The sequence below is a fragment of the Lepisosteus oculatus genome, chromosome 5 (assembly GCF_040954835.1).
Source record: "Lepisosteus oculatus isolate fLepOcu1 chromosome 5, fLepOcu1.hap2, whole genome shotgun sequence".
NCBI lineage: Eukaryota > Metazoa > Chordata > Actinopteri > Semionotiformes > Lepisosteidae > Lepisosteus > Lepisosteus oculatus.
The window spans coordinates 40,545,039-40,571,346 of record NC_090700.1 but is presented as its reverse complement, the minus strand read 5'-3'; the positions used below and the strand labels follow the sequence as shown (position 1 = coordinate 40,571,346).

Sequence of the window (26,308 nt, the reverse complement as noted above, 5' to 3'; positions counted from 1 at the left end):
TTGTATTGCAGGTGATATTTATTATCAATAAAAAAGGTTGAATTTACCTGAAATACAGTGATGCAGACAGAAAAGTCAGAGAATAAAGCAGAGATCAGAACTTCAGCTTTGTGTATGAATGTCTTAGATAACAATGCACCTCTGATTAAACAAAATAAAAATCTGGTCGATCAAGTGGAAGATTAAAAAAAATAGAACTGTCTGTAATTGCACTGTTAATACAAAGTAGGTTTGAGACATGTCATGAGAGACCTCCCTGTACAGTCCTGTACAATCCTGTCCTGTATGGGACTCTGAACCTGCTGGCTCACTAACAGCACCCCGACTTCTTCTTTGGGGGCTCCTTCAGTGTGACCATGTCATCCTGCCCCTGTTCCTCACGGTCGCTCAGCATCCTGGGGAAGCAAGCACAGACGTACACTCCTGTCAGCGGGTGGGGAGGAGGTGAAGGAGAAACCCCCCCCCCAGCTGTGCCAGAGGCTGTAGAAAGCAGGGGGCCAAGCCTGCTGCCTCCCCGCAGTTCTGCAGTCGAGCCTCCATGTTGTCTGCGCACACACCTCAGCTGAACAGTGAACTAGTACAGCCGTCCCTCTTCACACCACCCTTGTGTACCAGCGGGTTCTCCTCAGGGACAGTGCACCACAGTCCCCCTGTGACCCTCCACCCCAGTCTGAGACTCCCACAAGGACCATAGGACCACTTGAATTCTCCTCTCTGGTGAAACAATCTCATTGCCCAGCCAGACCTGCACTCGACAAAGCGCTCTTGAGCTCCAGCCGGTGTGGCCTGTGACGCCCTTCTCTGTGTGGCTGTGAATGTGGTCAGCTGAGGGGCTCAGGGCAGGGCTTACCTGGCCAGAGTCTCCATGGAGCTCGTCACGTTGTAGCCAGAGGCGGCGCTGCACTCCAGGAACTGAATGCTATATTCCTGTGGAGCAAGCCAGGGCCAAACAGAGAGGGTTGCAGAATCAGCACAGTGTTGCTCTAAAAGGTGCACATTTGGTATCTGTGTTTGGCTGAGGAGCCAGTGGGGTGAAGAATCTGTGGAATTATGACTGAATGCCTCTAATTCAGAACCCCCCCTCCCCAAAAAGTAAATGACACACCAGCATGCCACAACAAATGATGTAAAGTCACGCAGCGATGTAAAGGCATGCAGCACCAAGAACAGTCAGAAAGTGATTCCTCTCACCAGAATAAACCTGCAGAATAAAGGTGACACCGGGAAACGCCCCCCGGAGCCTCTGCAGAACATTGTGCAACTGAACTGCAAAGGAAGGAAGCTGCTCTGATACCAGGGCATCACAGAAGGTGCTGACAGCCACCACAACCCAGTCTAATAACCCGATAAAAATATACTGCTGACTGCTGGGAAGTTAGTGTTGGGTAATTTCCTGTGACAATTCGAACAAAAATATTTTTGTCCTCATACTTATTAATTGTCTTTCCTTATTGGTCTAACAACAGCTTCACACTGAGACAAAGATAATTTAAGACCACAGTTACTGCTACTGCAGCCGAAACCACAGGAAAGTTTCACGTTGCTCTGAAGTTGTATTACTTACACTGTCTACTAAAAATAAAAAGGAAGATCTCAGCAGTTTTATTTCTTTTATGGGATTTACATTTAGAGACTTTAATGTTTAGAATACAAAGCAGATGCACTGGGGCCGGACAATTCTGGTCCAGTGGTTGTCACGATATTAGTTCCCCCTCCTTAAGGGTGCTCCAGCCCTTTCACTCAAGACTTTATTCTCTGCACCTGTTCCCTATTCCCAGCCCACCTTAAAAGCCAGGCGCTGACGCTCATCCGGGCTCTGCATCTGATTTCCATATCGTGCGAGTCCGGGACCTGGAAGCGCCTGGTCCCGTTAAGGTTTTAACCTCCGTTCTCGTTCCCCGTCCGCCGGTTCCGACCCGGCCTTCGTGGTTTTAATTCCGAGTTCTGATGGATCTCCTGGTTTTGGACTTACCCTTGCGTTTTGGATTTTCCCTAAGGACTACTCTCGGATTGTTTGCCTCGGCCACACCTCCCCCGTGCACCAGCGCACCTTGGACACGCCCCCCTGTCTTCAGCCCCGTTTCCCAGCATGACGTTTCCCCAGTGTTTCCCCACTCCGTCGGACTGTGTCGTCCGCATAGGGTCCGGAAAGAACTGTTCGTTACAGTGGTGCCATCACCTACCCTGGCTAGCCGCTCCCCTTCCTGAGGCGGGACTTCCCTTGTAGTGAAGTTGTCACTCTTGTTGCCCAGCAGCAGTATGACAACATTATCTGCGGCTCCTTCCTACAAGAACAAGACTGTTACCATGGCAGCCTCATGGACAGAACCACTCTGGACACACAGTCTCTCAGATGCACATACTGTTGGACCACATACAATGTTGACTCTGGCACATGGAAGAGTCACAGTCTGCACCAGTTGGAAAAATGGAAAAAAGAAAAAAATATTTGCCATTAGATTCAAAAGCTTAGTAAATTGGTCTGTCCAATGAACCCAATAAAGTTCTGGTTTAGATTGTTAATAGCTGTAGACACAACAGCACAGCAGGACAATGATTCGAGACTCCTGCTCAAAATAACTGTCTTCCCAGGCCTATGCTCTCTTCCAGCATTGACTAAATCAGGGTTGTCCGGGGATGTGAGGCCACAGCACAGGTGGATTCAGCTGTCAAACCTCCCAGTGTTGACTCGTACCTGAATGCAGGTTATCCAGTAGCGAACAGTAGCAAAGCTGCGGGCAGAGCCGATGTCATACATGACCACCACTGCGCTGGCCTTGCGCAGGAACTGCTTGGTGATGCTGTGGTACCTATGGCGACAGATGGTGCAGGAGCTCACAGAGAAGTACCTACTTCTTTTTACTTGATGAATGAGAAGCATAAAGTGTCTCCCTTTTGTACATCACAGACTCTTTTACAAGTAAAACACAAAATGCTGCAGGTAATAAATCTGGAGAATGAAGATCAGGAAATCCTGGTTCCTAAATGAAATGTGACAAGTTTTCTGCCTCCTCTATATAAACATGTACAATCAATTGCTATGAAAATTATTTGCTCAAATAAGAGCATTGAAACCTTGAGAATATTTACTGTTTTAGCAGTATGCTGCAATACAATTGACTAAAAATATATTACTTAACAACTAGTTCTAATCCTGTTAGATCCTTTTTCTAATCCTAAACCAATAAGGTATTAATAACATTCCTAACTACTCACTTAGTATATAACTACATAATAACTGCACATGACTGATCTCCAGGCAAGAGTGACACCATTCCTGAGAGTTTTGTACACAAAGAGAACCAGTCACCTCTCCTGTCCAGCAGTGTCCCAGAGCTGCAGATCAATCCGTCGCCCATCCAGGGTGAGTTTCTGGATGCAGCTGTCCATACCTGCACACAAGCACACACATGTGAGCATTGCTCCTTCACCAGAAACACCCCTGGGCAGGCACGAGCAGAGGCGCTGAGGGGTGCTCCAACACTAGCGAAGACACCCTTCACAGGTACCTCTGTGCAGGAAGATGGGCTCAGAAGCTGGGCCGGATCTCTGCCCCGATGAAGAGGACGCCCAGAATACTCACCAATGGTGGCACAGTGGTCTGCGCTGAACACCCCGCTCTGGAACCTCTTCAGGAAGCATGTCTTGCCCACGCTACTATCCCCCACCATAACCACGTTGTAGAGGCGCTCTGGGCCCGAGAGCGGGGGTGTCCATCCGCCTGGGGGGAGACAGGCAAGGCCACGAGGCTCATCACTGGCAGGGATCAAGAGTTGTCTCCCAAATCCCTCTGCCCCTCCCTGTCCTCTTGTATCCAGCCGACCTTCCCTTCCTCTTCTCTCCTCTACACTTCCTCTTTTCACTTGCCCCCATGGCTCTTCGCCTTGCACTGGGACGTTCGTTATTTCCACTTCCTTTCTGCCCCCTCTTCCTTCCCCTTCTTCCAATCCTGTTGGGATGAAGTCCTCCCTTGCAGATTTCACTTCTTTACTCAGTTTGTGGTCTTTTTCCTGGATTACATCCAATCCTTGTCCCATCTCTGTCCCACCCACAGTATGCACCACTCCTTCCTGTCCTGTCTGAGGCGTGCCCACAGTGAGGATCTCCCTCTCCTGTCCTGTCTCAATCACACTCACAGTATGCACCATTCCTTCCTGTCCTGTCTGAGGCGTGCCCACAGTGAGGATCTCCCTCTCCTGTCCTGTCTCAATCACACTCACAGTATGCACCTCTCCTTCCTGTCCTGTCTCAATCACACTCACAGTACGCACCTCTCCTTCCTGTCCTGGCTCAATCACACCCACAGTATGCACCTCTCCTTCCTGACCTGTTTCAGTCATGCTTACAGTGAGAAACTCCCCATCCTGTCCTTCTCCTTCCTGTCCTGTCTCTATCCCACTCACAGTATGCCCTTCTCCTTCCTGTCCTGTTTCAGTCATGCTTACAGTTAGAAACTCCACTTCCTGTCCTGTCTCAATCAGACTCACAGTTTTCCCTTCTCCTTCCTGTCCTGCCTCTGTCCCACCCACAGTATACCCTTCTCCTTCCTGTCCTGCCTCTGTCCCACCCACAGTATACCCTTCTCCTTCCTGTCCTGTCTCTGTCCATTCTACAGTGAGGACCTCCCCTTGAAGTTCCTGTTTCTCCTTGACCTCTTCATGTTCTGATTCTTCTCTCTCTTCTAGTTCCCCTTTTTTCTCTTGTCCATCTTTGACTTTCTCCCAGTGCAGTTCTAGAACAGTTCCTGTCTCAGCTGATATCTCTCTTCCTTTCTCTGCCAGAGACTTTTTGTCTTTCTCAAGCCCTGATTCTCTCCATTCATCCCTTCTTACCTTCCCTTCCTGGTTCTCCTCTTCACCCATCTCCTGCTCTTTCTGTTTAGTTACCTTTTTTCCCTGTTCTTCAGTCCAGCCAGTTTCTCTCTCCACCTTATTTTCAGTTTCCTCCTTGCTATATCTGATACTCGCTTCATCTAGGAATTCTTGCTCTACTATTTTCTGTTCTATTCCATTCTCCTTCAGTATCTCCTCTTGCAACAGACTGACTGTGACTGCAGTCCTCCCAGCTTTCTCTCCCTGGTTCTCATCTCTGATATTCTCTTCTTTCTCGGAAGTTGTCTCTCCCTCTGCTATTACCCATTCCTTCACTGTTTGTACATCATTTGTCCCTTTCATAACCTCTGCTATCTCTTCAAATTCCTTCTTAATATCTTCTTCATGTCCTTCTGTTACCTGTTCATATTCATGCATGTCTCCCAGCAAATCCATAACTTTGTCCTGTTTGTCCACAAATGTCTTCATTTCCTCTTCTTGTTCTTGGACTCTGTCTTTCAGTTCGACTTCCTCTGGTAACATATTTTGACCAAGACCCTCCTCCTCCTCTCCTCGTTGACACTCATCTCCTGAGATTGGCTCCTTTTTCTGGGATTCTTGTTCTACCCATTCTGCTCCCATCTCTTCCCCATCCTGTCCTTTTTCCAAGTCTCTTCCCTCTTCCTTTTCCTGACTTGTCACTTTCACTTTCAAGTCCTCCTCCCATTTATACTCACTGTCTTCTTCTGTTCCTGCTTCTCTGACTGACATCCATTTCTCTTCCCTTACTATGGTTTCCTCTCCAGCATCTTTCTCTGTTTGTTCTTTTTCTTGCTCTTGTGTCCCTGTTATTTTTTGTTTTGATTTCTCATTTTTCTCTCTCTCTTCCACTCTTATCCTCTCTCTTTCTGTTTCATCCTCTTTCAGGATGTCCTCTTCCACATCTGGGTGTTTCACTTTTTGGGTTGGGTCGTTCTCCATTGCAATCTCCTCACATCCTGTTTCCTCTACTGTGTCATCTAGCTTCCTCTCTACTGGATCAGATAATCCTTCCTCTTTTAGAAGACCTCCCTTGATTTCCTCATCTCTGCTGTAATCATCGTCTTGGAGATAGTGTGCTGAAGAACCTGCTTCTTCAATCTGTGCTAGAGATACCACATGCTGGTCTTCTAGTCTTGGTTTGTCTGTCTCTGACTTCACTGTAAGGTCCAGCTTTTCCTGTCTCTCCTTTTCCTTCTCTTTTTGATTACCATTTTGCTGTTGCTCTTCATCCATGTACTCGTTCAACATGTCATCTTCCTCCTCCTCATATCTATATTTAGCATTCCTCTTCTCCTGCTCTGTGTCCTCCATTGTGTCAATGGGGGACACTCCCTCCCTCAGCATCTCCTCCCCTTGTTGAAGTGTTCTAACATTAATCCTTAAAGAGTACTGGTCTAGTAGCTTCTCCATCATTCCTTCCAATTGTTTTTCCTCCTCTCCCTGTTGCGTCTCTTGTTCCATGTGAGATATTGCTCCTTTATTCTGGCCTATAACACTAGCTCCTGCTGCATGCTGTTCTATCCCCTGAGCTGTGCCCAGCAGTTTGGCTCTTACTTTCGCTGCCTCCTGCTTGATCACTGGTTCTACGCTAGGATCTTGGAATTCATCATTTTTTTTTCTGATCTCCAATTCTTGAGTCTGTTCTTCTCCTGCTTTCCCCACCCAGTCATCAGATGAGCCCACTGTAGCTTGTGTGATTTCCTGGACTCCCTCCCCTAAGCCTTCCTTTCTCAGTTCAAACTGCTGTCCTTTCTCTCCAACACATCCGACCCCTAGATCCATACCCCTGTCTTCTTCTACCACTGTCTCCTCTTCCCGTTTATGGAGTTCTTCTCCTGCTCTCTCTGCCAGCTCTCTTCCTCTATTCTCTTGTGTTTCTATCTCTCTTCCTCCTACCTCTTTCATTTCAATTTCTGCTATCTCTTTGTCTCCCCCTTCTCCTCCAGCTGTATTGGGTTTCTCTTCCTCTCGTACAGCAACCTCGCTGTCTTCTCCTTTCTCTTGATCTCTCTTAATTTCTTTTTCTGTTTCTTCAAGCTCTACATTCACTTCCTGATTCATCTCCATCCACCCAGTGACCTTGTGGTATCCTGTCACCACTTGCTCCTTGCTTTGTGTCACTTCTTCTCTCAGCTTCTTTTCCTCCTCCAAGAGTAAAGCATTAGCTTGGAAAACGTCTACTTCTGCAATTAATTCTATGACATCCTCACATTTACTTGCCCCTTCTTCCTCCTCAGTTATTACAATGCTCTCTTTAACACCTTCCTCTTGGCATTTTTTGCCCATCTTCTCTTCTCCAATGCTTTCTTCTGCTCCATCTAGTTGCTTTTCTTCTCCTTGTACTTGTGCTTTTGGTACTAATGCTTCTTTTATTTCTCCCACTTGTCGCATTTTTCCGGATCCTCCATCTTTCCCCTCCTCTGTGCTCCTCAGTTCTTGTTTGACTTCCTTTACTTTTGCTTCATCTCTACCTTCCTCTGCTTGTTTATTTGTAGCTATCCCATCCTCCCCCACAAAATCTACCTGCTCCACTCTCTTTCCCTCTGCCTTACCTGATACCATCTCATCTTTCACTTGGATGTCTCCTTCCACTTCAAGGACTGTGTCTCTATCTCTTCTCTCTGTAGTTTCTCCTTCTCCTCCAGTTTCTCCCTCTTTCTTCATTTCTCCTTTTCCTTCCTCACCTGATGCTCCTGGATTTGTTTGGTTTTCTGACACAATTTCTGACTCTCTTAGGATTTTGTCTTCGTCTTGACTGTTCATTATCTCCATGCTTTTCTCTTCTGCCATGTGTTCTGGGGCCCCATCATGTTCTGTGTCATCTCCATGATTTCCCTGCTCTTTACCTTCTCCTTTCAACACAGCTTCCACCTCTCTCTGATGCACAACTCCTCCATCCTGCTCAGTTTCCTGCTGCATCAGTCCTTCCCTTCTTCTTCCTTCGCCTTCTTCCTCTTCCTCTGTGAGATATTTCTCCTGGAGGTTGTCACCTGCCTGACCTCCCAGGGTCTCTTGATCATCTCTAAGGTGTTCCATTGCTCTTGCAGCTTTCACTTCATCCTGATGTGTCTCCTCTTTCTCCTGGAATACACTCCTGTGCTTCTCTTCTTTCATCTCTACCAGTTGATCAGGATGGTCCTCCTCGTTCATTAACAGTGGTGGTCTTTCATTTTTAATTTCTTCCTCTTCATTTTGCTCATTTACTTCATCAGCTTCTCCAGAAACCTTCTGGTCCTGGACTTTTTCCTCAACCTCCTCTTTTGTTACTGTCCTTTGCAATGTTGTTCCTTCTATGTCTTTGTCCTCTGTCCTCCCTCTGTTCTCCTGCTGTGGAAGATCTGTCCATGATATTTCCATTTCTATCTCCATTTCCCCCAGTTCCTCATTTTCCTGGTTGTTATTCTCTTGGCTTATACCTTCAGCTATCCCAGGCACATCTTTCTGTGATCTGACATCTTCTGTCTCCTCTGCTTGTCCCTGTTCTTCAGCTCCCTTGTTAGTGTTTTCATCTTCTTTCTCTTCAGTCTCTCCCACTTCTCCTTCAGTGCCCGAAACGAAAACTCTTGTTTCTGTCCTTCTTGTTCCGAAGAGTGTCTCCTCCTCCTCTAGTTCCAGGGATGGTATCTCACACCCTTGGTTAAAGTCTTCCACTCCCTGCTCTGTAGATGTCTCCCCCTTGTCCTGTGCTTCCAAAGGCTCCTCTACTTCCTTCTGTGCCTCTGGTTTCCACATTGAAATGTCCACCACTGTTCCTGGGATCTGTGCAGACAGGCTGCTTGCCTCCATCTGCTCTTTCTTTGAAGATTCAGACACCCTTTCCCCTTCTTCTGCATGAAAGTCCTCGTTGTGCAAGTCCTGCTCCTTAAAATCTGTGTTATATTCCTCTCCCTGCACATCTCTCAGAATTGCTGTTCTTTCTTCGTGTCCCCTGAGCTCTTCATTCTTTATCTTCTCTTCTCTTCCTTCATTTTCATTCTCTCTTTCCTCTCTCCTTCTTACAGTCCCTCTTTTCAGTTCCTCTTCCTCCAGCCTGGGTTTCTGATTGTCCAATCGATCCTCTTCTTCCTCAGCTGTATCACATCTTCTTTCTGCTGCAGTGCTGTCCCTTCCCTGCAGCGATTCCATGTTTTGGTCCTCACCATAATCCAATTTGCAGGCTTCTCCTTTCAACACAGCTTCCACCTCTCTCTGATGCACAACTCCTCCATCCTGCTCAGTTTCCTGCTCCATCAGTCCTTCCCTTCTTTCTCCTTTATCTTCTTCCTCTTCCTCTGTGAGATATTTCTCCTGGAGGATGTCACCTGCCTGACCTCCCAGGGCCTCCTGATCATCTTTAAGGTCTTCCTTTGCTCTTGCAGCTTTCACTTCATCCTGATGTGTCTCCTCTTTCTCCTGGAATACACTCCTGTGCTCCTCTTCTTTCATCTCTTCCAGTAGTTCAGCATGGTCCTCCTCATTCTTTACCAGTGGTGGTCTTTCATGTTTAATTCCATCCTCTTCTTTTCGCCAATGTACCTCATCACCCCCTTCAGAACCATTCTGGTCCTGGAATTTTTCATCAGTCTCCTTATTTGTTACCATCCCTTCCTGTGTTAGTTCTCCCATGTCTTTGTCCTCTGTTCTCCCTCTGTCCTCCTGTTGTGGAAGATCTGTTCTTGATATTTCCATTTCTATCTGCATTACTCCAAGGTCCTCATTTTCCAGCTGGTTGTTCTCTTGGCTTTCAACCTCAGCTATCCCACGCCCATCTTTCTGAGATCTGGCGTCTTCGATCTCCTTTGCTTGTCCCTGTTCTTCAGTTCCTGTGTTTGTATTTTCATCTTCTTTATCCTGTGTTTCTCCGACTTTTCCTTCTGTGCCCAAAACAAAAACTCTTGTTTCTGTTCTTCTTGTTCCAAAGAGTGTCTCCACCTCCTCTAGTTCCAGGGATGGTATCTCACAGCCTTGGTTAAAGTCTTCCACTCCCTGCTCTGTAGATGTCTCCCCCTTGTCCTGTGTTTCCAAAGGCTCCTCTACTTCCTTCTGTGCCTCTGGTTTCCACATTGAAATGTCCACCACTGTTCCTAGGATCTGTGCAGACAGGCTGCTTGCCTCCATCTGCTCTTCCTTTGAAGATTCAGACACCCTTTCCCCTTCCTCTGCATGAAAGTCTTCGTTGTGCAAGTCCTGCTCCTTAAAATCTGTGTTATATTCCTCTCCCTGCACATCTCTCAGAATTGCTGCTCTTCCTTCGTGTCCCCTGAGCTCTTCATTCTTTATCTTCTCTTCTCTTTCTTCATTTTCACTCTCTTTTTCCTCTCTTCTTCTTACAGTCCCTCCTTTCAATTCCTCTTCCTTCAGTCTGGTTTTCTGATTGTCCAATCGATCATCTTCTTCCTCAGCTGTATCACAGCTTCCTTCTGCTACAGTGCTATCCCTTCCCTGCAGCAATTCCATGTTTTGGTCCTCACCATAATCCAGTTTGCAGGCTTCTCCTTTCAACACAGCTTCCACCTCTCTCTGATACTCAACTCCTCCATCCTGCTCAGTTTCCTGCTCCATCAGTCCTTTCCTTCTTCCTCCTTCACCTTCTTCCTCTTCCTCTGTGAGATATTTCTCCTGGAGGATGTCACCTGCCTGACCTCCCAGGGCCTCCTGATCATCTCTAAGGTTTTCCTTTGCACTTGGAGTTTTCACTTCATCCTGATGTGTCTCATTTTTCTCCTGGAATACACTCCTGTGCTTCTCTTCTTTTATCTCTACCAGTAGTTCAGGATGGTCCTCCTCGTTCTTTACCAGTGGTCTTTCATTTTTAATTCCTTCCTCTTCTTTTTGCTCATTTACTTCATCAGCTTCTCCAGAAGCCTTCTGGTCCTGGACTTTTTCCTCAAGCTCCTCCTTTGTTACGGTCTTTTCCAATGTTGTTCCTTCTATGTCTTTGTCCTCTGTCCTCCCTCTGTTCTCCTGCTGTGGAAGATCTGTCCATGATATTTCCATTTCTATCTCCATTTCCCCCAGTTCTTCATTTTCCTGGTTGTTATTCTCTTTGCTTTCAACCTCAGTTATTCCAGGCCCATCTTTCTGTGATTTGACGTATTTGATCTCCTCTGCTTGTACCTGTTCTTCAGTTTCAGTGTTTGTATTTTCATCTTGTTTATCCTCTGTTTCTCCCACTTCTCCTTCAGTGCCCAAAAACAGGACTCTTGTTTCTACTCTTCTTATTCCAAAGTATGTCTCTTCCTCTTCTACTTCCAGGGTTGTTATCTCATCCCCTTGGTTAAAGTCTTCCACTCCCTGCTCTGTAGATGTCTCCTCCTTGTCCTGTGTTTCCAAAGGCTCCTCTACTTCCTTCTGTGCCTCTGGTTTCCACATTGAAATGTCCACCACTGTTCCCGGGATCTGTGTAGACAGGCTGCTTGCCTCCATCTGCTCTTCCTTTGAAGTCTCAGACACCCTTTCACCTTCCTGGTCATGTAAGGACTCCTTGTGCAGGTCCTCATCTTTAAAATCTGTGTTATATTCCTCTACCTGAACATCTCCCAGAATTGCTGCTTTTTCATCATGACCCCTGAGCTCCTCATTCTTAGATTCCTCTACTCCTTCCTCATTTTTATTCTCTCTTGCCTCTCTCCCTCTAACAGTCACTCCTTCCGATTCCTCTTCCTTCAGCCTGGTTTTCTGATTGTCCAGTCGATCCTCTTTTTCCTGTGCTGTGTCACTGTTTCCTTCTGCTGCAGTGCTGTCCCTTTCCTGTGGTTGTGTTTCTTCCAGTGTGACCTCTGTCTCTCCCAGTTGTGGCTCTTTGCATTTATCTGAACTTTCTCGTTCCAGTTCTCTTCCTGTGTCAGCCTCTGTTTCTTCTATCTGTTCCTGCTGCTTTTCCTTTAATCTCCCTTTTTCCTGCTCTGTATCAGATAGCTGCCCTGCAACCTCACCCTCTCCTATATAATCTTCCTCATTCTCATCCTCTTCTAGTATGGGGTACAGGTCCTCTCCCAGTATCTCAATTATCTCTTTCTCTGGTCCTAACATTCCTCCCCCAATGTGCCAGAAGATGTCCTCCTCTTCACCTGGGATCTGTTCCTTCTCAAACAGCCCTTCATCTTCTGTCCAGTCTTCATCTTCAGTGAATTCCTGTTTCTCATCCCATTTCTCCTCAGTCCCTCTCTCTGGGCAAAATGTCTTGTCTTCCTCAATCACACCATCCCTGTCTAATCTGTCTTCTTCCAATATTTCATCCTTATCTTTTGCTCCCACTTGTTCACTTCTTATCTCTTCTTCATGTTCTTCCACTTGCTTGTCTCTCTGGCTAACTGATTCTGCAGTTTCTCTCTCCTCATTTAACTCCACTTCCCTTCCAATGTCCCTGTCTCCTCCTAATATTTCCCTTTCCAAGACAGCTTCCCTATCCAGCTCCTCTCCCTGAGCCTGAGTCTCCTTCTCACCTTCCTCTGGCTGAGTCTCTGTTTCCTGCTGTTCCAGAAACCCCTGCCTCCCCAGCCTCTCCCCCAGAGTGTCCTGCATGTCTGCATGTCTGAGCGGTTCTTTGAGAATTACCGTCTTGCTCTCTTTTGTCTGTTGGATTTCATTTTCCTCAGCCTCCTCCCTCTCCAGCTCTGTTATGACCACTGATCCCTCTCCCCGAACATCTTTGACTTTTGACTGTTTAATCTCTGTTTCTTTATCCTCGGATCTTTCGTGCACAACACCCTCAGCCTCTGGGCTGTCTATCTTCCACTCCATTCCCTCTGACCTTTCTGTCTCCTGTTCTTGGTCTTCTGACCTCTCTGTCTCACTTTCTTCAATCTCCATCTTGTCTGTTTCTCTGTCTTCGACCCCTGGCCCATCTGCCTCTCCTTCTCCTCTTCCTGTCTTATCTGTATTGCCCTCCTTAGCCGCACTAGATTGCGTTTCATTTTGTGTGAAGCCTGCTTCTCTCGGCTCTCTCCACAATCCTTCCTTATCTCTGATCTCCCTCATCAGCCTGAATGTTTGCTCTTCCTGTCTGTCTCCCTCTGCTTCCACTTCCTCAGTCTCTGGTTGTAATCTACACCCTCCCTCTCGTTCTCTTGGTTCCTCTCCTCTCTTCATAATCTGCCCATCCTTCATCTCTCTGCTCTCACCCTCAACGCTTTCTTTGTCTCGCTCCCCTTTCTCTTCGGCCTCCCTCTCCTCCTCCCCTCTTCTTTCATCCTCCTTTCTCTGTCCTCTCTCGTCCTCTGTCACGCTGTGCAGACATTCCTCTGTTTCTCTGCTTTCCCCCTTCTCTCTCTCTCTGTTCTCTCCCACTGTTTCCGGGTTTTTCTCCTCTGTCTCTCTCCTTCCGCTCTCTTCTTCCTTACTCTGTGCCCCTCTCTCCTCCTCCCTGGCCTTCTTTTCCTCTTCCTCCCAGAGTACCTCCCCTTCGAGCAGCCTGCCTGTCTGGCTCTGCGCGATCAGGTCAGGCAGAGGATCTTCCTCTATCGAGATCACTCGCGTTCGGTGTCCTGATGTCCAGTCTGTGGGAACTTTCACATCAGGAGGCCTGCTGCAGAGAGAGAAAGGCAGAGAACTATGTAAATCTGTCTCACTGTCAGACTCTTTCATATGGACATTCATGGATATCCAGCTTCCCCAAACACAGTGTCCTCCTTAGCAAACCTTGAGAACATCAGTGCAGTCTGAAAGGATTTGGTGCCATTTCTTACTTTAAAAGCATCTAGCTTTTTTAACAATGCATAAGGCTCTGTAACGTATTACAAAATTGGACTAACAGTCAACAGCCCAGTGCAGTCTTTCTGTGCTCACCTTACACAGTGATTCCAGTGAGTGGAATGTCCTAGCACCTTGTGTCTAAAGAACTACTTTACATGTTCGGGAGGATGAGTAGTTCAATGTATTTTCACATGATCATTGGATATTGGATACAAATCATTGCTGAAGGCCTAGAATATAGGTAACAGTTTTAGAAGTACAGCTACTGCAACATACTAATGGTAGTGAGTGTAGTAGCGTTCCTATTTTGTCAGCACAGGACAGACTCAGATCGTCCTGAGTCCACATTCCACTTTCCACATGTCGCACAAGAAGATGGACCCCGGCTTTGAACAGTCACCACCCCATGCCAAAGGAAGGACATCAGGGTGAAGGGTGTCTATACACCCTGCAGAGTCTGGGGATCTGAGCTACACATGGGCTGGGGGCTGTGCAAGAAAACGGTCACTGCACCCAGCTGCAAAGACCCCTTTAAAAACCCAAATGCAGTCTCCTCCTCACCCTGCAGGGGGCTCCTGTGCCAGGTATTTCCCCAGCTCCGAACCGGCTCTCAGCAGCTCTGCTGGCTTCCTGCAGGATGACTCCTTCTCATCCCAAACTGTGCATTTTGAATCTGCCATCTGGGAAAAAGACACAAAATGGTAGAACAGCCTTCGCTTACCCCTGGGAGCACTCCTGCAGAACTGACTATCCTCTGTTTATTTTTCCCAGGAGATTCACGTTTCTGGGTGTCTCCCTGATGCTCTGCTCAGGAGAGTTCGGCCCTGCTCTTTCAGTGATAAGGGTGAAAGTGCCCCGACCCCTCCTGAAAACCACTGCCCCCCACCACCCAAGTGAAAACACTCCCTGTGGCTTCAGCAGCTTTTACAGCTCTGCTCAGTGCACAATTTACATTGGCAGGTCTGCATCCGAACTTCTCCAAAAGACTCACTCTTGGACAGTGGACAATGTTACACAAACTGAAAAAAAGTGGCTTTGCAGTTTTTATGGGAGTTAAACACCAAGGTTTTAGACATTGATCTTATAATTGCAAATAACCAGGCTCCTACTTCACTAAAGGGCACACTAGTCACTGAAGCTACTGCACTGACCTATACAGTAAATAGACAGTGACCTTGGTCACATCACATCACTCTGTGCATATTTCTATTTTTGAAAAATCGTTTATATTTTGTCAGCCTGCTGTGATAACAAGTGTGTGAACAAGTGTCGGCTTTAAATAAAAATAGATTTGGCTCAACTGGCTGTAGATTTTAAAATGAGTAGCAGTCAGTGTGTTTTCTCACATCCGTGTGGTTTTGTGAGGCAGCGCAGGCACACACAGGTCTGTATGGCAGGAGGGAGCTGCTGCAGATGTGCACAGCCGACAGCTGCTGTGCAGGCAGCTGTTCCCTCAGCCATCTGGTAAGACCCCCAGCACTCCCAGCAGCCCGGGTGCCAGACAGCTCTGCTCAGTGCACAAGGCTGTTCCACCTGTTTAACTGCACGCTTTAGCTTCACTACTTGCGTGGCAGTAATATTTTCACTTCAACCACCAGGTGGCAATATAATTCCACAAAGCTAGGTAACTCATCATTCACTGTATTATACAAGGAAAGCATAACTCGTAAAATGCAATACTGGAACAAGTAAATAAGTATCGTTCTTTCAATAAGATCATTATTATGTATGTTACAGTGAAACAAAATTTGCCTTTTCCAAGCACATGTTTAGCCTTCCTCCTGCTGTTTTCTGATAGCATTACATCCTAAAATCTCTCCCATGTCACTCCCCCTCACCCTCCTAACTGCAGAGGCCACACTCAGTCAGACAACACGACCCTGTCCTGCTCTTCTCACAGTAGTTACAGATAGAACGACACTACGTTACCTCCGGTCTGGACGCTGTCTTCAGCTCCCTGAAGCTTTGCTCAGCATCCCTGAGGCAGATAGAATGTAGGCATCTTTAGAAGTTGAAAACATTTTTCCACGCCATATTTAAATAAAAATCCATTATCTATAATCACCTCTGAGGACAGACAGTCGCACCCTGAGGCTTTCTGATTTCTCTTTGGAGCAGAGTGGGGGTCTATTAAAGGCTGGGCTTCCCAGACCCTTGTTACACAACAGAGCATTTCACTGAACTAAATTGAATTTCTGAGTAATTTCACAATTTTGCTGTGGTTAAATGTCTCATTTAGTAAATAATTAGCTCAATTTTGTAATAGGATTCCTTGATGTCTTGCAAAGTCAAGCATTGTACAGACGCACCAATATTTCTGAATCTGTACTATAGGTGGCACAGAAATCCAAAAGATTTTTTCTCAGGTTCAATCATTCTGCACATGTGTGTGTGTCCTGGGATTGGGGGTCTCACCGCGCCTCTACCGCAGCAGGGAATCTGGGCTGGTGCTGTGCTACGGAGCTGCGCATGTCCCGGACACGGCTCTGCGCCTCCTGCAGCTGAGCACGGATCCTTTCCAGCTGCCCCTCCAGCTCTCGGTTTGTCCTGCGCAGCTCCTTATTCTCTGAGCTGGTCTGCCGCTGCTGGCTGCGCAGCTGGTGCAGACTGTCCTCCAGCTGCATGACATTGACACTGCTATTAGCTTAGGCCAACAAGCACTCTCAGAGCAAACGCACACAGCAGGGATTCACTGAGCTTCACAATGCACTGCATCTGCATTCAACCCAAGGGGACTGCAGAATGTATGATTGCACTCGGACACTATACTGTGCTTGCTCTATGCCAGAAGCTGTCCACAGAAAGAAATCATTGCTTGCCCTGGTGGTTGTGTGTGTTAAGACTTTCCTAATCATTGACCCACAACGAAACCTCAACAACTTTTGGTATTTGCACAACAACACATAAAAGAGATCAGCTGTGTGCCTGGAGGTGAGCCACAGTGCAGACACCAGCAAAATTCCACATGGACACAAGTCACAGTGAAAGATAAAGAAACAGTGGTGGGCATCCAACGATACTCCCCAGCCAGCAGCATCTGAAGGTCTACAATCCCATGTAGTGAGGCACACGAGGACTGACAGCTCCTGTCCCACAATCCCAACAGTCCCACAGTCTCACAGTCCCCCAGTCCCCCAGCCCCACATCCCCCAGTCCCGTAGAGCCCCAGTCCCCCAGTCCACCAGTACCCCAATCCCACAGTTCCAACAAACCCAATGTTCCACATTTTCCCAGTCCCGCATCCCACAGTTGCAACAAACCCAATGTTCCACATTTTCCCAGTCCCCCATCCCACAGTCCCACAATTCCAACAGGCCCACAGCTCATGTCTCACCTGGAGACAGGCTCCTGGACCATCCAGGACTACCACTACACAGAGGTAGCAGCAGGACAGTTTCATGCCACATGGTCCTCCTGCAGCCTCCAACAAGGGCTTGTTCTCGAACTCGTGGCCCCAATGCACCATGCAGAAAGCTGTTAGGGCCTGTCTGAGACCCCATATTACAGGCCCTTAGAAACTGCGCCACTGTGGGTCTCTAGTTTGTTATTTCCTCTCGCTCAGTAATTCTCTGTGTGGTTCGTGCTGTCAGATCACGACTGTGATAACCCAACCTCATGCATAGCAAGAGGAGCTGCTGAGAAAGTGGCTGTTTCACAATGGTCGGCAGAAGTGATCTTGAAAGACTTAAACTATTTACTGATCTCCAACCACAAGAACCCAAGAAACTTTGAAAGGAACTGAAAGCTGTGGGATCAAATCCCAGCTGGGGACACTGCTGCTGCACCCTTTAGCAAGGGAACCACACCCAGACTTCTCCTGCAAACCCAGCTGTACATACAGGTGGCACACAACCTAAGAGGGCTGCTTGCCCTCCTCTCATTTGTAACCTTCCTTTTGATCTTACATGCTCTTTCTCACCTCCTACTTCCCTTCATACACTCTTGGCTTGGACCCCAGCTGGGTATTAACACTATTCTTCTCTCTCCTGTCAGTTTCAGACTGATCCCGCCCTGCCACTGAAGCCACGCCCCTTGAGACTACACCCTCTCAAAACCCGCCCCCAGGCCCCTGCCCCAGTCTTCCCTCACCTCATTCTGGACCTCAATTAGACTTTGCATCTCGCTGGTCTTCTTCTCCAACTCCCTCTGCAGCTCTGTCCTCTGGGTCCGACTCTTCTTAAAGCTCTGCCAAACAACCAGACTGGCTGTCACTCTCCCGATCACAGGCAGCACAGCCGGAATGGAAACCGGTTGTAGTTCCCAGCACATGATGGCTGAGCTGTTGTACTGGCCCATAATTCAGTTCTCTGAGCTAAGGAACATGGTGAGTCTGGACTGAAGAAGCTCAGGAAACTGCTGGGACAACACACCACTGCTAAGAGATAATATACTGTGCAAAACAAGGGAAATAAAGGGCTCTGTCTCCTCTGCATGTTCGACACTGCTGGGGTTTTCAGAATAGTGAAGTGTTAAGAGCAAAGCTCAGAAATGTCTAATAAGAGCGAGCAGGGAAATCAGTGTTTTCAAGGCCAGCGTCAAACATTGTCTCAGCCTGAGTGGATGTAAATAATAAACTCCAAAGCACCTTCACAGGTGTTAACACCAAACTTCACGTTTTGTTAACTCCAATCACGAAATGTGAAAAAATAAAATGTGTATTTGTAGGATTTATGGATTCATGTTCACCCTTCCTCCTCCAGCATAAGAGATTTGTAAACACGCTGTGGCTCAGTTTGACACTGAGGAAGTCTGAGGTGTTAAAACATCAGAACGTGGGAAAACACATTCTAAGAGCTTAAACCCCCCTGTGAAACGAACACACTGCGGCTCAGTGCGGAGCTCTCAAGCAGTTTGATTGTGGGTATCAAGGGGCGCTGCAAACCAACCTCACTGCGCACTCTCTCCTTCTCCTGGCTGATTTGATGCTCCATCTCCTCGTACAGCTGCTGCACCCCCTGGTTGTGCTCCAGGATGCGCCTGCAGAGGGTTTGAGATAGAGCAAAAGAGAAAGAGTGGAAGAGAAAGGAAGGAGAATGGCAGAGAAAGAAATGCACAGAGACAGGAAGAGAGGAAGATCAGAACAGGCTGGATTAGTGGGGGGCTGGATTGCACTGGGTTGCTGGGTAGTAATTGGAGTTTCGTGGCTACCTACAGACTGTCGTGAGGATAGTTTCACTTCTAATAGCACTAAATATTTCATACCAACTTCTCTCTAAGTGTAATTAATAATGTTCTATATTCCCCAGCAGGTGCCACACCCAAACAGCCCTGTAGACCATGGTATGTTAGTGAGGACACAAGTTTTAAGGTGCTAAATGTAGTAGCATGTACATTCTGGTAAACGGGTGTTCGGAGAGACGCACTTTTTCAGCGTCAGCTCCAGGGTCTCCTTCTCTTGTTGGGCTGCCCGGATCTGGGCCGTCACCTTGGAGACAAACTCTTCCAGGTTGCTGAGGAGGTGGGGCTCGTTGTGTCGTAGCTCCTCCCACAGTTTCCAGATCTCTGATTGGCTGTCCATTCAAGAAGGAAAAACAGGAAAGAGACTGAATTTTGACAGGTTGTGGGAATTCATGCTGGATCTTTAGCGCACATACTTCCAAGTTTACAAGGTTATATGCCTACAACTCTTACTCCTGCAGCAGGTTGTGGGCCCCCAGGTTGTCCATCATGGAGAGGAAGTGCTGCCTCTCCTCGTCATCCACATCCTCTGGCAGCACAGAGCTCTGTGACCTGTAGACCAAGGCAACAGGGGTGGATTTCGGATTCTTCTGGGACTCCAGGAATTCTCCTGCAGAGAGGAAGAGTGAGCAAGAGGAGGAGGTTAACTAGTGTAAGAACTGTATAAACATCTGGTGTAAGATTTGCACTACCGGTCCTCTATGTAATGTTCTGATTGGAGCACAACAGTTTGCTGAGTTAGATGACCAAGAGCTCAGATGAAACTAGAGGCCACGTGTCCCTCTGGCACATGGTTCTTACCTGCACCATAATCTCTAATTACTCGAATTACCAATGTGGCGAACAGCAATGAGGAATGTATATTAATGTGCTTGACCACAGATGCAGCTGCTGAAGGTCGTAGTCAGTAAGGTTGCAGTCCCAGGGCTAATAATTTCGGTAGTAATTACAATCTTTATTTAATCACATAATTGATGTAATTATTTGTCAAAACTGCACTTTGGTCTCATTAGCACTGATATAAAAAACTCTCCTGACAGCTGAGACCTTGGATTATTATAAAGACGTGCTGATAGCCAGCTGAGCTCTGTTACTCACGGATGCCTGTGCCGAAGTCCTGGTGGGTGACCAGCCCATCACCATCTCTGTCCAGCCCATCAAACACCTGCTGTAGCTCTCTGGCACTGAGACCCAGCTCTCCGCCCAGCTCCTGGCACACAGGGACAGGGGTCACCACACAGACAAACAGCCAGGGCTGCCCCAGCACCTCTCAGAGCAGTCCTTCTAAGGCACTTTCCCACAATCGTTTATTAGAGGTGAACAAGCTCCTAATACTGCGAAACCCAAAACGGATTTGTACACTCTCTCTCAAATTAACAATTTGCTAGATTAACATGACACATTATTGCACCTGCCACTTATTAGGGAAAAAACTGTAACTTTGCAACCAGATGATAGGTTTGCACTAGGCAGAAGCCAGATAAGAAGCCGCCATCACCTGATGGGTTAGAAGTCTTGGTTTTGGGACCAAGTTTCAGATTAGTCTGAGCCTTAGCAAGTTTCAAGTGTAATTTACACCCATTTGTGTTATTTAAGTATTAACATGGTTCAAACACTGATTTTAATCAGTTATCCAGGAAACCCAACAGGAAGAGGATGATGCTGCACATGACCGGGTTTACTCCTAAGACCAACCACAGAAGCTGCAGCCCAGCACGATACAGCTGAAGATGGAGTGTTTATTTGATCTTTTCTATTATTTCAAACTTCATCGTTTGTGACCCATGAATTCATCTTCCATGAATGGTGAATTGTGCAGCACAGTATTACCATGAGGTAAAACTACAGCAGCACCCTGGGCTTCCTCCCAGCTCCTCTGAGCCTTACCTGCATGTCCTCGCGCGTGATGAAGCCCTTCTCCTCCCGGTCCCAGCTGTGGAAGATCTCCTGGATCTTCTGTAGGATGTCCATGATCTCTGCGTTCTCCTCGCCGCTTTTCTCCATAATCTGCCCCAGACCCCTCTCCCACTTCCCTCCTTCCGAGTTTCCATGAAGTCCTGGCTGTGCGCGGAGACCCCTGCGGCTGGAGCCCATCTTCTTCCTCCTCTCCGCTGGGGCTGCATGTTCACGTGACCCCTCTTCCTCTGCCTTTAGGGGTTTGGAGAGCTCTGCTGCATGGGGTTCTTTACTGGGGACGCTATCCTCAGCGTTCCTTGACAGCTCAGGGTTTAGGGATGGCTGGGAGTCAATCACAGGGGTAGAATCCTGGGCTTCTTGCCTGCCTGTCATCTCCAGGTGCTCCGCTGTAATCATTTCCCTCTCTCCTGCAGCCTCTCCCTCTTCCTGTCCCTTGTCCTGCTGTGACCTCTCAATTACTTCATTCCTGCTTTCCTCTGCCCCTCTCCCCCTCTCTTCTTCTCTCTCCTGCCACATCTCTCTCTCTTCTCCATCATCACTCACCCCTCCCAGGCCCTTCCCTGTCGTTCTGCCCTTGCGCGTGGAGCCCAGCTTCTTCTTCCGCTCTTTGAGAGAAGGTGCTTTGTGCGAGTCTTCCTTTGGAATCTCTGAGGCTTGTGATGGAGGGTGGCTGTGAGTGTGGGAGGTACCCTCAGTTTTCTCTGAGGGAGCTAAGCTCTGTGACTGTTGGGGCTTGTCATCAGAGCTGAGATTCCCAGAATCCACCTTCTGATCAAAGATGTCCGACATGATGGCCTCTGGTGTGTGGTTTGGACCCTGTGGATCTCCTGGTAAGGTTGTGACAGAGAGCTCATTTTCCTCCAGTAGAAGCCCAGAGGTCTGTGATTGGCTGTCCACCTGTTCAGAAGTAGATTTTCCCTGACTATCATGAGGAGTTTGTCCTTCCCCTTCTCTGTACCCAGACTCTGCCCTTCTCCCTGTTGTCTTCTCATGGGGCTCCTTACCCAATACCCCCTCTGCCCTTATCTCCTCTCTCTCTTCCGGTTCTACCTCTGCATTTCCTAATTTCTCACAAGTCTCTCTCTCCCTCACCACATCCTCTAACTCTGCTCCGTCTCTTTCCAACTTCAGACCTACCTCTCCCTCAGCCATGCCTCCCAGAACCTCCTTTGCTCCCTCTCCTGTCTCTTCCCTCAGCTGCTCCGGGCTGCCCTCTCTCTCGTGCCCTGTCTGTTGGCCCCTCCGGACCTTGCGGGTTGAGCCCATTTTCTTCTTCTTTCCAAGATGGGGAGCTCCTTGCTCCTGCTCTTCTGCCCCCTGTTGTACAGAGTGCTTTGATTGATGGTGTAGAAGATCAGGAGTGGTGTCCTTTTCGCTCTCAATGCTATTGGAGCTCTCTGATTGTTTGGTCTGGTCAACAGAGGTGGAGTCCAGGGATTGATGGAGCAATAGAACATCGGTAGCACCTTCAACTTCACCTTCACAATGCAAAGCTCCCTCAACCTTATCTGCATTAGCTGAGCTATCTGAACGCAGAAGTTCTAAGGTGAGGCTTGTAACACGAGGCTCTTCCGGAGAAGCAGGACTTAATGATGGCTGATTCATCCAGGGAACTTTCTGATCACAGATGTCTGACACTGTGGCCTCTGGTGTGTGGCCTGGACCCTGTGGATCTGCTGGGAAGGACGTGACAGGGAGTTCATTTTCCTCCACTAGAAGCCTGGAGGTCAGTAATTGACTGTTTTCCAGTGCAGAAGTAGAGCTGTCATCACTTCTATTGTTCTCTGTGCTCCCTGGTTGATCAACTGGGATGGTGTCTTCAGGTTTGTCGATGTCCATCATGATCTCTGGCTCCAGAATGTGGCTGTTGTAATCCAGTGCTGGGTGGTGCTCCTTGTCTAGTGTCTCATCAGAGTCCTGTGCCTGAGGAGGTGGCCCTGTGATTAGGGCTGTGCTGTCTGGAGGGTTCTCAGGGCTTTGGTGTTGTGGAGTGGAGACCATGTCCTCCAGTTCAGAAATGGTGAGCTGACCTGGATGGAGCTCCAGGGCCTGAGCTGAGGGATGTTCTCTATCACTGTGGACAGAGTTCTCTGATTGGTCTGCATGGTGAGTGGTGGCTGTGTTTCCAGATTCTGAGCCCAGTAGTTGGTGGTGTTTGCCTGTTAATATAGTTTCCTCAGTGGGCACGGGAGAAACTGATTGGCTAAGCTTGGGACTTTTGGGTGGTTTCTCTGGCTCCTCATTAAGCATGGAGGTCTGGGGTTGGTGAAGCTCTAAAGATAGCGCAATGCTTTGGGTGTCTTCTGATGGCAGAGATGTCTCTGACTGATGGAGCACAACAACTGAGGCAGTAGTCTCTCTCCCTGTGTGCTCCGCTCCTCCTTCACTCCTCTCTTCACTCTCCTCCCCAAGCTCATCGGGGGACTCCTCTCCTACTCGGCCTCTTTGTCTGCCTCTCAGGCCCCGGCGTGTTGACCCCAGCTTCCTCTTCCTCTCTGACAGGCTAGAGACCTCATGCTCTGCCTCCTGTTGCTGCAAAGGGGGTTCTGATTGCCGGACCTGGTTAAGAGTTCTGGTGTCCACAGATATCGCACTCGGGACAGAGCTCTCTGATTGGTGGAGCCAGCCAGCAGAGGCTGACTTCTTAGGTTCTGAGCTCTGTGAATGTTTGGGCTCTGTAGAAGCCGTCAAGCTCTCTGATTGGCCAGGCATCGACGTGGGGGTGGAGCTTTTCTCTTTTCCCACTGGCCCTGCTTCCTTGCTTTCTCCCCTCTCTTCCTCCCCCAGTGTCTCCAGCCCCTCCTCCGGCCTCTCTTTCCCCGTGAGGTTCCGAAGCCCCTTCCTGCTGGAGCCCATTCTCCGGCTCTTCCGGCGGTCTGACATTGTGCTCCTGGGGGATCTGTTCACAATCCTGGGGAGGAACACAGACTGGTCACACCTGGACGCACAGCAGGCTCAGGGTTTTCCCGTCTTCATTCAGGCTGGCCTCTAAAAGACGTAACTGGACTAATTGCTGTGCTGAACCGGAACAAGCTGATTTCCACTGCTCCCTTCACAAACTTCTTAAATCTACCATTAAACTCTGCAAGAGCGCGGCTCTCCAAGACTCGGGAGGCAGATCCCTTTCTACAAAGTAAATTGTTCTAAACTCCTTTGTACTAACACGATCTAACCCAGGCATCAACTTTTCACATTCAAATACAGTACGATGTTAAAAACAGGAGCCAGAAAGTTTCAATATTAGAATTCTGTAAGACAAATGACTCAGCGTGATGGTTCTGTTTTTCCAACTCCCACTCAGAACACACCGATTGATGATGACCTTTCTGCCATGTCTGCCGTGTAGTGGCTCCCTGGAAATTGCATTAGTAATATAAAATTTATTACCATGTAACTGTACCATATTATCACTATAGCACCACGGAGATAGAGAGAAACTTTAACACCGCAAAACCCCAATAGTCCCTTATTTCCTTTGCTTCTTTCTCCGTTTTAACATATGAGTTACCAATCAATTAATCTACCCAACAATTAACGCTGTGCCCTTCAGAAAGAGGCTGGCGTGGGGAATGGCGTCACCATGTGAAAGGAACAGGTTAAAAGGCTTAAAAGGAAAGAAAAACACATTTCAGTTGTTCAGCCTGGGGAGGTTAGCACACAGACTAAAATATTGTGGTTCTTCCTCTTCCTTATTTTTTAGCCTGGAATCAACCTCTTGTATTTACAGGTGTGGTGCACTAGAGCCACAGATTTAATAGACAGGCCTTGGAGAAGGATTTCATCAGGGGCTTGAACCCCCTCCCAGCACTCCAGCTTCATGGGTGCAGTGCCAAGCCCAGGGCTGCTTCCGTGACCAAGAAAATCTGCTCGACAGCAGGCAGTCTGAGAGCACAGGGCGCACTGCTGGAGTCATGCTCCTGAAATGACACTAACTGTTGTGTAGTTGTGTTGTGTACACTGCACTCCTGTGTGTAGCTGTTGTGGTTCCAGGATCCCCACCTATGATGAAACATGAAGCCAGCTGTATTCTGTCTAAAGCTGTAGAGAAGCATTAATATTGTGGTTTAGAAAACCAGCCTCATGACATATAAACCCCTTCACCTGAACCTTATCCCAGAAATTCCTGCTCCAGGGAGGAACTGATTGGCTGCTGAGATGCATAAGGAATGGGCTCCTCTCAGCTCTGGGTGTCTCAGGTGGTCTGCAGCACTGTGCAGTCCTGTGACCTGCCCCTGGGCAAGTTTCATTTACTTCAGATTCACTTACGGGGCAATCCTGAAACTTCTCTCTCTCCTGGAACTCAAACAAGCCAAGGGCAGATTCAACGACCGCATCTGCTCTAAACACACTGATCACAGTTTACCATGGTTAACAGTAGTTAGGAGGCAACGCTGAGAAGGAGGTAGTAGATCACAGTGAAATCTTGGCAGATCAGAAGTTTGGCAAAGCATGAGACAAGCAAGATTGCACATGGTAAAGGCACAGTAAAAGTTAGTAATAGGCAGGCCGGTTCCTGGAACAGAAGTCAGAAGTGCTCAGCGAGAGAGAACAGCACTTTAGTTCGGCCGATTTACTGCCTTCAAGACGTGAACAGTGCTTTATATAAAAACCCTTTCTCAGTCCAGCTACGTGATAATGAGTCAGTTGGGCGTGCTGTTCAACGGGACTATGATTGTGCTGCAACAGAGAGGAAAATTGAAGACATACCTAACCTGAAAGGGTCTGTGGCACTCTCCACTCTCCCGAGCGTGCGTGCGTTGGTGTTGGTGTGGACCCTGAACACACAGGGCTGTCCTAGGCTGCCACACGTTTCAAGGACCAAAGCTGGTTCCCAGCTCAAGCCTGATGATGCACTTCACTTATCAAGACCTCTCCTGACGTAACAGCTGCAACCCATCATCCTGCCTCCCTCCCCAAGCTGGAGATGAGAGTGAAGCCAGCGTGGACTCTCACCCGCAGGGCTGCTCTTCGGCTGCGCTCTTGCTCCGGTGTGGTGTGGCGCGGCGCGACGTGGCCCAGCGAGGTGGGTGTCTAGACGGAGCCCGTCGCTGCACTGCAGCCGCCTTCAGACGATGCGCTCAGCGGGGCTCTGTCTTCAAAGTTCGGCTTTTTTTATTGGGTGGTTTTCCTCTACCAGATACCATGGCAACGGAGGAGGGCTTCCTGTGCTGTTTGCCACCTACCAACAGCTCTAGCGAAGTCAAAAAAAAAAAGTGCTAATGCAGCTTCCGCTTTCGGTGAGGCTGAAGTGCAACTGTTGCAGGGTGTCGCGTGTCGTCACCGAAGGTGCTAGTTTATTGCAACGCCAGCTTCTGGACCGTTGGTGGCGCTCTCCCGGGGAGCTGCCAAGACCCAGGGGCTCGGACCAGGGGGGTGAGAGCGGGCAGCAGGTGCCACAGCCCACACTGGAGCCGGAGGTCCCGACACCCCAGGACCCCACACTGGGATAGAGAACCCACTCTGCACCAGAGCCCCGTGCGCACAGCAGCGCCTCGGACCCCCGAGCTGGGCTCTCAGCTGCTGTCGCAATCAGCAACCCCCCTCCCTTAGTCAAGGGCCTCTTCCTTGACACTTTTGCAAGGATGGTTACAAAACCCGGGGTTTCCCAATCGCCACTTCCTCCTTCGCGCAGTCAGCACGAAGCGCGAGGGAGACGCGGGGGGTGAAGGGCGCCGGCCAGAACCATG

At 48.4% G+C, this 26,308-nt stretch overlaps 1 protein-coding gene across 4 annotated transcripts; it reads right to left on the bottom strand.

Annotated features, from left to right (window-relative positions):
* LOC102698070 (uncharacterized) lies at positions 1–25,799 on the bottom strand. 4 transcript variants are annotated; one of them, XM_015342451.2, is made up of 17 exons: positions 25,329–25,790; positions 20,592–23,532; positions 19,803–19,914; positions 19,158–19,314; positions 18,890–19,036; positions 18,413–18,503; positions 17,616–17,711; positions 15,942–16,144; positions 15,456–15,504; positions 14,088–14,206; positions 13,175–13,359; positions 3,584–3,721; positions 3,311–3,392; positions 2,696–2,810; positions 2,184–2,285; positions 851–927; positions 1–395 (listed from the first exon to the last, which is right to left on the bottom strand). In XM_015342451.2, the coding sequence occupies exons 2-17, from the start codon at positions 23,502–23,504 to the stop codon at positions 311–313; spliced, it is 4,671 nt and encodes a 1,556-aa protein (XP_015197937.2). In that variant the 5' UTR covers positions 23,505–23,532; positions 25,329–25,790; the 3' UTR covers positions 1–310. The 4 variants fall into 4 exon arrangements, with proteins under 4 accessions (XP_015197937.2, XP_069046540.1, XP_069046542.1 ...); XM_069190439.1 differs by having other exon boundaries at positions 3,584–13,359; positions 25,329–25,799; XM_069190441.1 differs by having other exon boundaries at positions 3,584–13,356; positions 25,329–25,799.
* Between the last annotated feature and the right edge of the window lie 509 nt (positions 25,800–26,308).